At 53.6% G+C, this 12,193-nt stretch overlaps 3 protein-coding genes across 5 annotated transcripts in view; 2 read left to right on the top strand and 1 right to left on the bottom strand.

Moving 5' to 3' along the window:
* The window catches only part of TAOK3 (TAO kinase 3), a 73,945-nt gene extending 72,088 nt beyond the window's left edge, over window positions 1–1,857 (top strand). For all 3 annotated transcript variants that reach the window (XM_010408551.4, XM_019291321.3, XM_019291322.3), the window contains 2 exons: window positions 90–272; window positions 372–1,857. In XM_010408551.4, coding sequence (XP_010406853.1) covers window positions 90–272; window positions 372–533 — 345 coding nt within the window. In that variant the 3' untranslated portion in view covers window positions 534–1,857. The remainder of the gene's footprint in view (window positions 1–89; window positions 273–371) is intronic.
* A 936-nt stretch (window positions 1,858–2,793) lies between these two features.
* PEBP1 (phosphatidylethanolamine binding protein 1) lies at window positions 2,794–5,220 on the bottom strand. The gene is made up of 4 exons (XM_039561004.1): window positions 5,023–5,220; window positions 4,583–4,692; window positions 3,869–3,969; window positions 2,794–3,612 (listed from the first exon to the last, which is right to left on the bottom strand). The coding sequence occupies exons 1-4, from the start codon at window positions 5,155–5,157 to the stop codon at window positions 3,395–3,397; spliced, it is 564 nt and encodes a 187-aa protein (XP_039416938.1). The 5' UTR covers window positions 5,158–5,220; the 3' UTR covers window positions 2,794–3,394.
* Window positions 5,221–5,788: 568 nt separating this feature from the next.
* Window positions 5,789–12,120, top strand: VSIG10 (V-set and immunoglobulin domain containing 10). Its single transcript, XM_010408596.3, has 8 exons — window positions 5,789–6,080; window positions 6,292–6,576; window positions 9,417–9,698; window positions 10,467–10,760; window positions 10,882–10,992; window positions 11,182–11,194; window positions 11,309–11,469; window positions 11,568–12,120. The coding sequence occupies exons 1-8, from the start codon at window positions 5,996–5,998 to the stop codon at window positions 11,633–11,635; spliced, it is 1,299 nt and encodes a 432-aa protein (XP_010406898.2). The 5' UTR covers window positions 5,789–5,995; the 3' UTR covers window positions 11,636–12,120.
* Window positions 12,121–12,193: the final 73 nt, after the last annotated feature.

The raw sequence follows: 12,193 nt of genomic DNA, 5'->3' as shown, positions 1-12,193 counted from the left end.
TTTGGGAAGAAAGAGTGGTGTGTCACTTGTGTCAGAGCAGAGGAATTCCCAGCGGGGGTTTGAGTGTTGTTTTCCCAATGCTCTCACAGCTCCGGCTGGATGAGGCCCAGGAAGCAGAATGCCAAGCCCTGAGACTGCAGCTCCAGCAGGAGATGGAGCTGCTCAATGCGTACCAGAGCAAAATTAAGATGCAGACAGAAGCACAGCATGAAAGGGAACTCCAAAAGCTGGAGCAACGGGTGTCGCTGCGCAGGGCACACCTGGAACAGAAGGTACGTTCCAGAGGGGATTTTGGGGATACCTAGAGTTGGGCTGGGACACGGAGCAGGGGTGGAGCTTCGCTGGGAGGCTGCTGACTGTGCTCGTTTCAGATCGAAGAGGAGCTCGCCGCTCTCCAGAAGGAACGCAGCGAGAGGATCAAGTTTCTGTTGGAAAGGCAGGAGCGAGAGATTGAGACGTTTGACATGGAGAGCTTGCGGATGGGCTTTGGGAATTTGGTCACATTAGAATATCCCAAGGAGGACTATAGATGAGGCTAAATTTCTTTGCCATTTTAAAAAAAACCAACACAAAAAGCAAACAAAGTAAGGATAAAACTTGCAAACCCAACATTCCCCATGTTGACGGGCGTGCTCTCTCTCTTTCTGTCTCTCTTACTGACATCGTGTCGGACCAGTGCCTGTATATTCTTACTCCATCAGGGGCCCCTTTCCCCCGTCACGTCCCGGTGCAGGACAGCTCCTGGCAGTCTTTTCCATAGTATGTCACAGTATTGATGTCTCTGTGCAATGATTAAAAATGTTTCAGTGAAAACTTTGGAGACAATTTTAATGGAGAAAAAAAAAAACCATAAAAAAAAAACAACCCAAGTGGATGTATGTTGCTTTTGAGCAATCACTCATTTTACCACCAATCAATGAAAATACAAGCAAAAAAATATTAATAATTAAAAGATATCTACGATCCCAGGGGGAGAGAGACTGAATCCGCAGCCTTACCTTAACTAGCTGCTGCATAATTTTATTTTATTTTTATTTTTTTGGTATTTATTCATCAGGAATAATTAAATAATAAAAAAAATTTTATTAAAGATTGAAAAAAATTTGATACATTTTACAGAAAAAAAAACTTAAATCGTGCTGTACATATCAGTGGTGACATATTATTACTTTTTTGGGGGTGGGGAGGGGCGGGGCAATGACGTGGTGATTTTTAGGAGAACCATGCCAGGGGCAGCAGGGACGAGCCCTGGCCCCTAGGCATATTCTTGATTGTATCATAAATCATTTTCTGCTGTCGCAGAGAATGTGAATACACTTAAATGAGCCCACAGGATCCCAGTAGCACAAATTGGGCTTTGTCAAATCGTGTATTTTGTGTATAGAAGGAATTTAAGGAGAGCTTTTACTTATTTTCATATTGTATTTTAACTGTTTCTCTGATCAAAAATTTTTTTACTTCTTTCCCCCGCTCCTGTCCCGCTCCAGCCACCCCCCACTCTCCAGTTCCGTTCCAGAGCTCAGCACTGTCTGTTAGATCATCCCAGCCCTTTTCAGTTTTTCTTTTATTTGTTTTTTGGGGTTTTTTTTTTGTTCCTCCCCCAAGTCCACCCCCAACCCCATGATCTTGGACATAAATATTGCATTATTCACACTTTCAAACTGTGTATTTTCTTACAATAAAAAGAGGAAAAAAAAAAGGCTTTACTTCTTTTGCATGCACTTTAAAAAAAAACCAACAAAAAAAAAGGACAAAAAAACCAACAAAACAACAAAAACATTTTTCAGGTTCCAGGGAAGAGCATGAATAACTGTCAGAGCTTTTAATTATATTTGTAAATAAAAGTGTTCATCACAATGCCTGGCTGTGTCATTGCGGGAGGGGTGGCTTGTGGCCCAGCACCAGGTGCAAGATGGGGACAGGACACATTCCCAGGTGTCCCATTCCCCAGGTGTCCCTCAGCCTCAGGGCCTGGTTCCAGAGCTGGTTTCCTGACAGTGGAGGTTTTTAGGGTAATGAATTTTTTATTTTGTTCATGTCTTCCTCCCAGCCCAAGCAGTCCCAGGATGGATCAGCCTCGTGAGCAGTGCTCCAGCCTTAACTCTGGTGGGCCTTGGTCTGGAGTAGCTGGGGATGTTTTCCTGGAAAACCATTGATCCTGTTGAAATGTTTTAATGGCTGGGCTGAAGAACTGCCCCAGGGCAGCATGATCCACCTTTCTGAGTTATGGAATCCCCAGTTTTTACATGGCTGCTGCTGATTCCTGTTTGTTGGACCATTGTCATGGCAGAGCTTTGATACAGCAGCTTGGGAAAAAAGGGGGAAGGCTCTTGATTCCATGAAGTTGAATTGTATTGGCTTCACCTTTTTTACATTTTTATAGCCATCAGGCTTGATCAAAGGCTCATTTCTGCTCTAAGCACGTAGGAGACACCCCCAGGCCTGACTGCAAAGCTGCTGCAGGAGCAGGAAGCACCTGGGACCTGCAGCTAGGCTGGGAAGTGGCTTCAGGTCAGTACTGCTGGGGTGTCAGATCTGCTGTGGCAATGTGGGGGCTTCTGTGGAAGGAAGGAGCCTCCACAGGTCTGGCAGTGTGGGAAGATCCCTTGGAAAGGAACTAAACGCTGGACATGATAGCTCTGAGCTGTGTCCCTCCAGCATCAGTGTGTCCCATGAATGGGGAGCCCTGGGCACAGGGTCCAGCCTTGTCCCCAGAGGACAGGAACCCCACACCACCACACTGCTCCCTGAGCATTGCCCTCATCCCCCAAGAAGACAACCAAGCACACCAAGTTCCTTGGGAAGCTTTTAATTGCACTGTGAGCAAACAGCAGGTCACCACAGGACTGAACAAAAAAGTAGTCTCAGCTTTGAGTGGCAGCAGAGAACAGAAGGAAGTTCTCCAGGCCAGCCCCTGCCTCCCCCTCGAGCTGCACCTTCACTGCTGTAGTGAGGCACTGGTCAAATGTAGTACAGGGAAAATTAAAAAAAAAAAAAAAAAAAAAAGGGAGGAAGTTTCCCTTAGACTGCACTCTCCTCTCCTGGAAAAGGGAGTCTCCACAGGCAGCATCCACCCCAAAGTGGTTCTGTACCCACAGCCCTGCCACCTCAAGCCATCCCAAGACAGCAGAGACTCCCTGAATTGACACTAATTCACAAAGGCTTTTGCTTCCCTTAAGCAGGTCAGTTTTCTAGGGACACCCATCAGCAGCTCTCTAGCTAGGATACCACAGGCATCAGCACAGGCCTGGACACAGGGACACAGAGCAGGGACAGCGACAGGGTGACATTTCCAGCGGCCAGAGTGGGACAGTTGGGTTCAACTCATTAACGAAATGGAACTACAGTGCTGTGCCCCACCCATGGGTGCTGCAGTGCCCCACAGGCCCCGGCCCTACTTCCCCGAGAGCTGCTCGTAGAGCTTGGGCACGTAGTCATCCCACTCGGCCTGGTAGCAGGTGCCCGCCACTGGCGCCCCCAGCCCGTACTTGCTGCGGAAGGCGGCCACCTTGAACTTGCCACGCTTGTCCCCAGAGCGGTTGGACAGGACGGGCTCGTTGCAGGACAGCTGCTGGGGCTGCTCGTAGACCAGCCACACATAGCGGTGCAGACCTGCACAGAGGGACAGAGGCAGGTGCTGACGTGACCCCTGGAGATGGCTAAGGATGATGGAGATTAAGGCAGCTTAGCAAGGATGCACTAGATAGGCTTGATCCCTGCTTGTGCTGGCTGTGGCTACGTGCAGCCCCCAGCAATCCTGCACAGATCGTTTCCACAGGCAGTTTCCTGCAGGTTTCCCCCCCACACACCCTTCTGCACTGGGTGGTGATCCATGTAGCACCACGGGGGAACTGCTGCAGGCACCAACCTGTTCCCTTGGGAGGCCCGGAGCCAACATAATCCGACATCACGGTCCCACTGCCCACATTGTTGCCTTTCATGTTGATCACCAGGAAGTGATGCCACTCCCTGAAAGGAGAGGGCAAAGAATAATCAGACTGGCAGAACCCCAGGCAAAATCCTTTGTCACTCCAAGCTACTGCTTTTCCATGAGGCTGTCAGCACAGGGCAAACAAACAGCTGCCACTCCTGGTTTGCCAAACCCAAAGAGCATCAGTCCCAGAGCAGGTACTGCTTCGCTGGGATGCACAGCCTGCCAAAACCAGCTCCATGTGGCTGCAGAAAACCCACAGCCTGACCTCTGAGAGTGGGTATTCCACACACTGCTGAGGCTGACTTGGGGAAAGTGAGCTGGTCCCAGATTTACAATTCTGCCACCAGCAAAGACCTAATTCCAATTCACGTGATTCCAATATCCATGTGATAAATTAGAGCAAGTAATAAATGCTGTGCTGCTCCAACTACAACAGACCTTTAAACACCCCTGGGGAAGACAGCTGCTCCTCTTCAAGCTGTCCCTGGCTCAAGGAGTAATGCAAGGACACAGTTTCTGTGCCAAGCCACAGCCCCACAGCTGCACCTCAGGCAGAGCACAGTCCCACCTCCTCCTAAGCCTCTGCTCAGCCCAAGAGGGATGCTCCATTTTCCCCAGGCAAGACACGGAGCTGCCCAGCCCCATTACCTGAACTTTGGGTCCTTCCGACTGGGCGCATCAGGGTCTGTGAGAACCAGGGTGTAAAGCTTCTGGGGATCGCAGCCGTCCCACTCGATGCTGATGGGGCGATGCTGGACCTGCAAGGATGACCACGTTAGCACTGGCCCCGCTGCCAGCGCCAGCCACCTGCCCTGCACACAGGGCCAGCATGACCTGCGCTGGCAGCGACACCCGAGGGGTTCCAGGCCATTCGTGCCAGCTCCCCCTGGCTGTGAGAGCCACGGGCCTTCTCTCCCGCGGCACGGCCGCCCCCGTACCAAGGCCGGCCCCAAAGCTCAGCCCCTCTCTCTCCCGCCGCACCCGGCGAAGCTCCGGCGGCGGCTGCCGGAGCGACCGCACAAGAGGCCCGACCGCATCCCGCCATTTTGCCGCGCCAACCCCCGCGCGCGGGGCCGGGCGCTGCTCACCTGAGTGGGCGTGAGCACCTTGCCCAGCTCGTCGATCTCCACGGAGCCATACTTGACCCGCAGTGGGTGCGCCGGCTTCTGCTCCACCTCGGCGAGGCTCAGCGGCCCGTCCCACTTCGCCAGGTCCACCGGCATAGCGACGTTTGCGGCAGCTACGACAGCTACGGCAGCTACGACAGCGGCGGCGGCGGCTCCGCGCTGCCCGCCCCCCGCGCCCATTGGCGGAGGCGCCGCCTAGCTCCTCTCCCATTGGTGGAGACGCACCGCTGGCCGCCCTCGAGCCAGCTTTAGGGCGCCCCCAGGCAGGGCCGGCCGAGCTGCGGTTACCTGGGGCAGTACTGTCGCCCCTGCCGCTAATTAGGTTAATTAATAATTAATGTTCCAGGGCCCAGTTGGGAAGCCCTGTGTGTCTCAGAGCTCTGCTTCACGCACGCTTTGATGCTTCCAAGCTGCCATGTGTAAGGTATCCTGGAGAAACCCGTGGATAGTTGCGTGGTTACGGCCCATGCTGTGGGGTTATACGGAGGAATAACCGTTTATCTCCGCTCTCCGCGCTCCGCTGCTTGTGGGGTGTCTCTAAGTAGGTGGATTGCAGTAGCTCTCTGGACGTGAGGGTCGCTGACCGCTCAAGGAATACCACTCCGGGAACACCGCTCTCTTTGGTTTAAACGCTGCCCGTCCATGGGCGGTACCGGGCGGCAGCGCCGGCCCCGCTTTGCTGGGGCCGCCCCACGTGGCGGGGGGGAGTGAGGTGACCTCAAGATGGCGGGCGGGATTGGGGCTTCAAGATGGCCACTGTCCAAAATGGCGCCCCTGAGGCGGCGGGGCCCGATCGGCGACCCCATCACGGGCCCCTCACGGGCTCTAGCGGGCGGGTCCCCCCAGCCGGGCACGCCCGCCCTTCCCTGGCCTCTCGCCTGGGCGGCGGCCGGGCAGTACCACCTCCGCGGCGCTCTGGCAGCGGTACACAGCCATGCAGCTCCCCGGCGGGATGCCGCCGGCCCGGTTCTTCCTCGCCCTTTGTGTCTGGAGGCTGGTGCCGCGCCGGGAGGCCGCAGGTAGCGCGGGCTGAGGGGAGGGGAGTAGGGAACTGTGTCCCTTTTTCCTGATTCTGGTCTTCGCTGGTTGTTTTTAGTCACCTCAGAGGTCCCTCAGCAGTCCCCTAACAAGCACCCCTATTTGACACAACTAAAATATCCAGGTCTTTGCTGGCAGAAGGCAGCTTTGCCCATTTCCTACATCCTTAACGCCATCCCTTCTCTCTTCCAGGAACAGATGAAGTGGTCTTTGGGCAGGTGGGAGGAAGCATCCTCCTTTTATGCCGCAACGTGTCCAAAGAAGCTACCGAGGTGGTCTGGTTCCAAGGGGATCCACACTCCTTTCCACCTCTCTTCTCCTCGAGGGTCTCCTTCCCCCCGGACGTCCGCTTCTCCCTGGTGGACAACAGCTCCCTGAGCATCACAGAGCTGCGTGTGCAGGACGAGGGCAACTATACCTGCAGGGAAGTGCTGAACAAGACGGACCATGAGCACAGGGTGCAGCTCCTGGTGGCCAGTAAGTCATTCCCACAGCTGAGCTTCCTCCCCTTGGCCTTCCACATCCCCAAATTCATCTGGCACTGGTGGAAAAATAATATTTAAAAAGTGCAAGGTGGCTTTATCATGCAAAATCTCTCTCACATCTGCTCACAAGCACCAAAATGTGTGTCCAAATGGCTTGTCACAGATCTGGCATGTGCAGGGGAAATGCCAGCTCTTAAGTCCTCACTGTGTCTCTTCTTCATTGCTGGTGATAAACGAGTTTTTGGGCACATCTTCCATTCCCAGTAGCTATTCCAGGGGGCCCCTTTGCCTCAGAATCTGGCTGACTTGAGCCTTCATAAACCTTGGGGTGGGGGCTGCTGCTCGCTGTCTGCTTTTCGTTGTTTGGGATAGATGTGCTGTGTCATGCCTTGGTGCCATCCTTTCAGTGGGAGAACGGAGAGGGTCCCCAGCTGAGGAGTCGTACAGTGCAACCTTCTGATAATGACGGAAGCACGAAATTCCTCAGGTTTATGTGGGAGCAGTGTCCTGAGAGCGTGCCTGTTATCAGCACAGGCCAGTTCTTCCAGCCCTATTGTATCTTCTGGTTCCCTCTCCCCTTTCTATCTCTGTTTCCTTCATTCATTCCCTTAGAAATGCTCAGAGCACAGGTGGAAGTTCGGGCTGGAAAGCGCTTAAGCTGGTTAGTTCCCTCCTGCTTCTGCCAGGGCACCATTATTTTGCCCTGATGCCTCATGTATTCCATGGGAGCAGCCCCCTCCAGATTAGCAAGGAGCACAGGTCCTGTGCCTGGTGCCACTCTTGGGCCCTTCAGGATTGAGAAGAGGGAAAATCCACTGCTTTTCCCATTTTGACCCTCTGTACTCCCTTGGCCCTTTCCTCTTTTGCCGCTCTTCCCATGTGTGAGAGCTGTTTGCCTTCAGGGTGTTCCTTCCTTTTACCTGTGTGTAAACATTGCACCTGTTTTGTACAGATTAACCTCTTGAAAGTTTACAGGAATAAAAATTCCCTTCCTGCAGCAAGGAACGTGCAGATGGGCTGTGCAAGGATTGAACCCCGGGCAGCTGCAGGGAATAAATATGTAGGCACTGGGCTTAGGAGTGGGGAGCCCCAAATCTGGAGCACTGGGGCAGAACACTTGGGAGAAAAACATATTTTTGGGGTGCCAAGTGTTGGTGCTGCACTCTGACCTTCATTTATTAGCCTGGAATTAATTGTGTGAACTAATTTCCAAATATGACAAAGGTGATGTGGGCATGCCCTTTGATAGATAAGAGAGATTTCTGGAGGTGCTTTAGGTCAGCAGGAGAAGCATCAGCAGAAGTTAGAAGTTTAACCTCTAACCTGTAGCAGGGCCCTGTTTTTTCACAATCCATGTTGGTGGAACATCTTATCCTGGGCTGGAGCAAATTTTGGACACAGACTTGGCACTGCTGTGAAAGAGCCTCGCAGAATCTGTAGAGGCTTTGTGTGGGAATTACCAGCTGACAGTCTTCAACCTGTCCCATGGGTGGTACCAAAAAGTTCTCTTTTTGTTTAAAACTGCACTTTGAAAACACCACAAGCAGTACAGTAAACATTCTAGTGACAGGACAAAGGTGCAGCCCTGCCTTATTGGGCTGTGATTCTGTGTTTGTTTTGGATGGGAAGCACCTGTGAAGGAGACGTGCAGTTCCACACCTCCCAGGGATTCCTTGGCGCATTTGTGTGTGGGTTGATACAAGCACTGTTGGCTCTTCTGTGGGTCAAACCACAACAGGTCCTTTTTGCTGGTGTTTTGTGAGGTTTTAAGGTTTGGGAGGGTGGAGATTTTTAGGCTTTTGGTTTGGTAACTTTGTGGGAGCAGATCTCTTGTTTAGACAGAGTTGTGCTGGGAGAGCCTGGGAGTTCAGGGTGCAAAGCTGATGGCTTCAGGAGGCTGTTCCTGAGGTCAGCACAGAAAGTGCAGCTCTGGCTGGACATCCTGGAAGGGCTGTGTCCACCTGGACATCCTGGAAGGGCTGTGCCCCACTGATGTGGGGCAGTTTCTGCTGGTTCAGGCTGACAGGATGCCATATTAAGCACAGCCAGGGTTTGGGATCAGTTTGATCCTCCCCAGAGCTGGGACACAGGGAGTGTTGCAGGGAACTTTCTTACCAGAGCTGGGTGGTTTCAAAGATCACCCGAGGCGTGTGTACAGTTCCTGGAGAGCCAAGCCCCAGGAAGGTGCATTCTTGCAGCTCACACGAGGGTTTGCTGTGATGTTTGTTTTATTAATTCAAGTCATTTCAAAGTCCCCTGAATAAATGCTCCCCAAAATAAGCCTCAGACATCCCTCTGACTCCTCTGGTGTGGGGCTTGCTTTGGTTTGATCTCTTGGTGGGGTCTTGTTCAGCACTGGATTAGGCACACATAGGGGCACGGTGTGTTAATTCTGGATCAGAGTCCAGAATTCCTCTGGCTGTTAAACCAGCACATGTGTGGATCTGTGTGCGGAAGTAGCAGCTGGGAGAGAGCCAGGACTGTGCCTTGTTCTCAAGTGGTGACTCCATGTCCCTCCGTGGTACCTGTGGCATGGGGACCAAGGCAGTGGGATTTCATTCTCCCGCTGCATTTTTAGGTGTTTATCTCATTTCTGTTGGATAAAACTGTGGCAATATTTTTTTCCCTCCCTCAAGGCTTGGCTGTGGGGGCTGTGACAGCCCTTCACGGTCCCTGCTGGCTGTCACTTAGAGCTGCGCATGCCTGGGGCTGCGGGATGCAGCTCAGGGAGCAAGACTTGCAGGGAAACAGGAAAGATTTTTCAAGGGGAATGATGACAAATGAATTCCAGCCCTGGCAGTGTTTCTGACCACATGCTGTCCTTGCTGCTAGATCCACCACAGGCAACGCCGAAGTGCTGGGCTGAGACCTCCTCATCAGGGCTGATGCTGCAGCTGTTCTGCAGCTGGCCCGGGGGGTACCCCCACCCCACCCTGCACTGGAGAGAAGAGGGGCAGGATCTGGAGAACTCCAGCTGGGTCATCAGCTCCACCAGCTCCTCGGACACCCACGTGGAGACGCTGAACAGCTCCCACCTCTCCCACCGAAAAGTCTTCAAGTGTGTGGGTAGCCACGTGGTGAAGCAGGAGCAGCCTGCCTGCACTGTGGAGATAAGTGAGTGGATTTGCTGCCTCATTAACTGTTAATGAAGCTGCTGAAAGTGGGGCAGGTGGGTACCCCGGTCATTCCCTGCTCTCCAGAGCACTGAGGTGGTCAGGGAAGCCAAGAGGCAGCATGGCAGGGCACACGTGCAGCCCAAGGCACAGATGTCCTGCAGCTGAGATCCATCACGGCAGGGTTGCAGGTGAGCTGTGTTTTGGGCCCATCTTCAGGGGCTGACAACTTTCACCACAGCAGTGTTTTCTCCTGTGGAAAGCTTCCACACACCTGCATGAAAGCGAGAGGTGGTTTGGGGACTGTGGGCAGCTTGAGATGGAAGTTTGGTAGGGTTGGGTGTAAGGGTTGTGTGTGCCCTTCAGGCATCTCAGGGATCTGAGCGGTTTATGAAAACCTGGGCTGTATTTATCCTCCAAGGATTGTCAGGGCTTCTTCACAAGAGCTCTGCTGACCCCAAGGAAAATAATACCTGGGCTGCTCTTCTCCTGTCTGCCATCTACCTGCTGGGTACCTCAGACCACTTTTCCCCAGGGATATCAAGACAGGTGTCAGAAGGGGCTGAGCACCATGAAAGCTGCTCAGGTCACTCCTTGGGAGGCTCTTGAGTGAGCCAAATGCTAAACCCACAGTGCTCAACTCACAGACGCCTGCCTGCCTCCCTTCTGTTAATGATTATTAATCAGCCAGAAGCTTGATTGCTCGTTATGTTAATTGCCTCCATTCCCTCCTTGACTTCTGTTTTTGTTTTCGCCTGGGGCTGTTCAGAACTCCCTTCCCTGGAATCTGAGCCCCCCCAGACCTGCTTTGTGGGTGACAATGTGACCCTGACATGCCGGGTGACCGAGAGCACTCCGGCGGCTCGGCTCAGCTGGCTCCGGGACATCACCCAACCCGAGGTGGAGATCCAGCCTGGGGGGAGGTTCCTCATCGCCCAGGAGGGCAGCGTGTCCCGGCTCACCATCCAGAACTGCTCCCAGGGCACCGATGGCGGCTGCTACATCTGCAAGGCCCAGAACCCCGTGGGGCTCAGGGAGCTCTTCATCTGCCTCACGGTGAAGCGTAAGTGGGGCTGTGGCAGGAGGCCTTGGGGGCACAGCACACCCGCTCTTTGGCTTGCACTGAGAATTCCTCATCCATCTGTGTCCCGGTGACAAGCTCCTCCTGTGTCCCCTCTCCGCAGAGCCAGTGAACATCGTTGGCGTCGTGGGTGCTGTGGTGGTCCTGTCCCTCCTGGCTGTTCTCACCGTCACCGGGGTTGTGTTGTACTACAATCCCCTCCTGTGCCTAAGAGGTAGGGATTGGTTCCTCCTTCCTGGGGGTTTATCCCTAACCTGCTTGTCCCTCCCAGTGCTGGAGTCAGTCAGGGTTGCCTGTGACCATGTGGGGGAGGCAGATGTGGAGGCAGGATTGGCAGGGATTGTCCAGTGGCACTGCCAGGGGGGCAGTTTCTAACACTGTCTCTCTCTTCTCTCCCATTCAGGTGCTGCATTCAGGTGAGTGTTGACATTCCTCAGCCCAGTCCCTCATGGCATCACTACTCTGCATTCCTGTAGGGCAGGGAACAGGCTCCCCTCAGCCTTTCATCCAGTTTGTTCTGCTGTTCCCAGGAATGCAGACTCGGGGGATGTCTTAGTGCTGGTGGACTCTGAAGACGACGAGGAGGGGAAGGGGTCCGAGGAGGCCCTGAGCAGCTACACTGAGCACGAGGCCATGGCGCTGGTCAGTGGGAGCAGGGCCCAGGCTGCTGACCTGAGCCACCTCACGGAAGGTGAGGAGCCACCTGCTCCCTGCTGAGCTTTGGGTCTTCCCAGAGGAATTCCTCATGGCTGGCGTAGCTGAGATGCTGCTGCTCTGTGCCCTTTGTAGGTGACGATGACGAGATCCATGGCACGCTCTCCCCACAGGAAGGGAGAGAAGAAACACGAGGCCCATAGCTTCTGTCCCTCCTTGGGGAAGCACACAGAGCTCCCGCTGGAATCCAGCATCAAGCAGGCCCTCCTTGTATGTGGCTGAGCACAGGCTGTCAGTGTCCTGTGCCAGGACACTTCAGGCAGAGCCATCCCACCTCTCTCCACCTGCCTGTTCCACAGTTTCACTCCATCCTTCCCCAGCCATGTTTCTCCATTCCTTTTCTCCTCTTCCATTTCCCATCTTGTTTTGGTTGTCCTTAAAGCAAGGTGACTCCCAGCGCAGGCAGAGCATGGGAACACCCACTCACTTCAATGCCTGTGACGGACTCAAATTCACGTGTGGGATTCTGGCTCAGTCTCCATGAGCAGCTCTGGGATGGAGAAAGTCACCATGGGGCTGCAGTGGTCCTGGGGTGAGGGAAGAAACAAGGGGTGTGCAGGCAGGACATGGGTGACACTGACTCTGGGGAGGCTGAATTGTTTTTATTATAAATATTTCCTCTATTCTTTCTGTGGTGTTGCTCTGTGTCCAAGCCAGGAGTTAATCTGTTCCTTGTGGAGTGTGTGGAGGGTAATGGGGGC

The sequence above is a fragment of the Corvus cornix genome, chromosome 15 (assembly GCF_000738735.6).
Source record: "Corvus cornix cornix isolate S_Up_H32 chromosome 15, ASM73873v5, whole genome shotgun sequence".
Classification (NCBI taxonomy): Eukaryota; Metazoa; Chordata; class Aves; order Passeriformes; family Corvidae; genus Corvus; species Corvus cornix.
The sequence above is the reverse complement of the archived record's forward strand: the minus strand, read 5'-3'. Positions and strand labels throughout refer to the sequence as shown.

Excerpts from the sequence above, each read along its gene's own strand:
- VSIG10 (XM_010408596.3), top strand. The coding sequence starts at position 5,996 with ATGCAGCTCCCCGGCGGGATGCCGCCGGCCCGGTTCTTCCTCGCCCTT. Across the intron at positions 6,577-9,416 it reads GGTGCAGCTCCTGGTGGCCA|ATCCACCACAGGCAACGCCG; the intron begins GTAAGTCATTCC and ends CCTTGCTGCTAG. Across the intron at positions 10,761-10,881 it reads CATCTGCCTCACGGTGAAGC|AGCCAGTGAACATCGTTGGC; the intron begins GTAAGTGGGGCT and ends CCCTCTCCGCAG.
- PEBP1 (XM_039561004.1), bottom strand. The coding sequence starts at position 5,157 with ATGCCGGTGGACCTGGCGAAGTGGGACGGGCCGCTGAGCCTCGCCGAG. Across the intron at positions 3,970-4,582 it reads CGGAAGGACCCAAAGTTCAG|GGAGTGGCATCACTTCCTGG; the intron begins GTAATGGGGCTG and ends CTCTCCTTTCAG. Across the intron at positions 3,613-3,868 it reads CGGGCCTCCCAAGGGAACAG|GTCTGCACCGCTATGTGTGG; the intron begins GTTGGTGCCTGC and ends CCCTCTGTGCAG.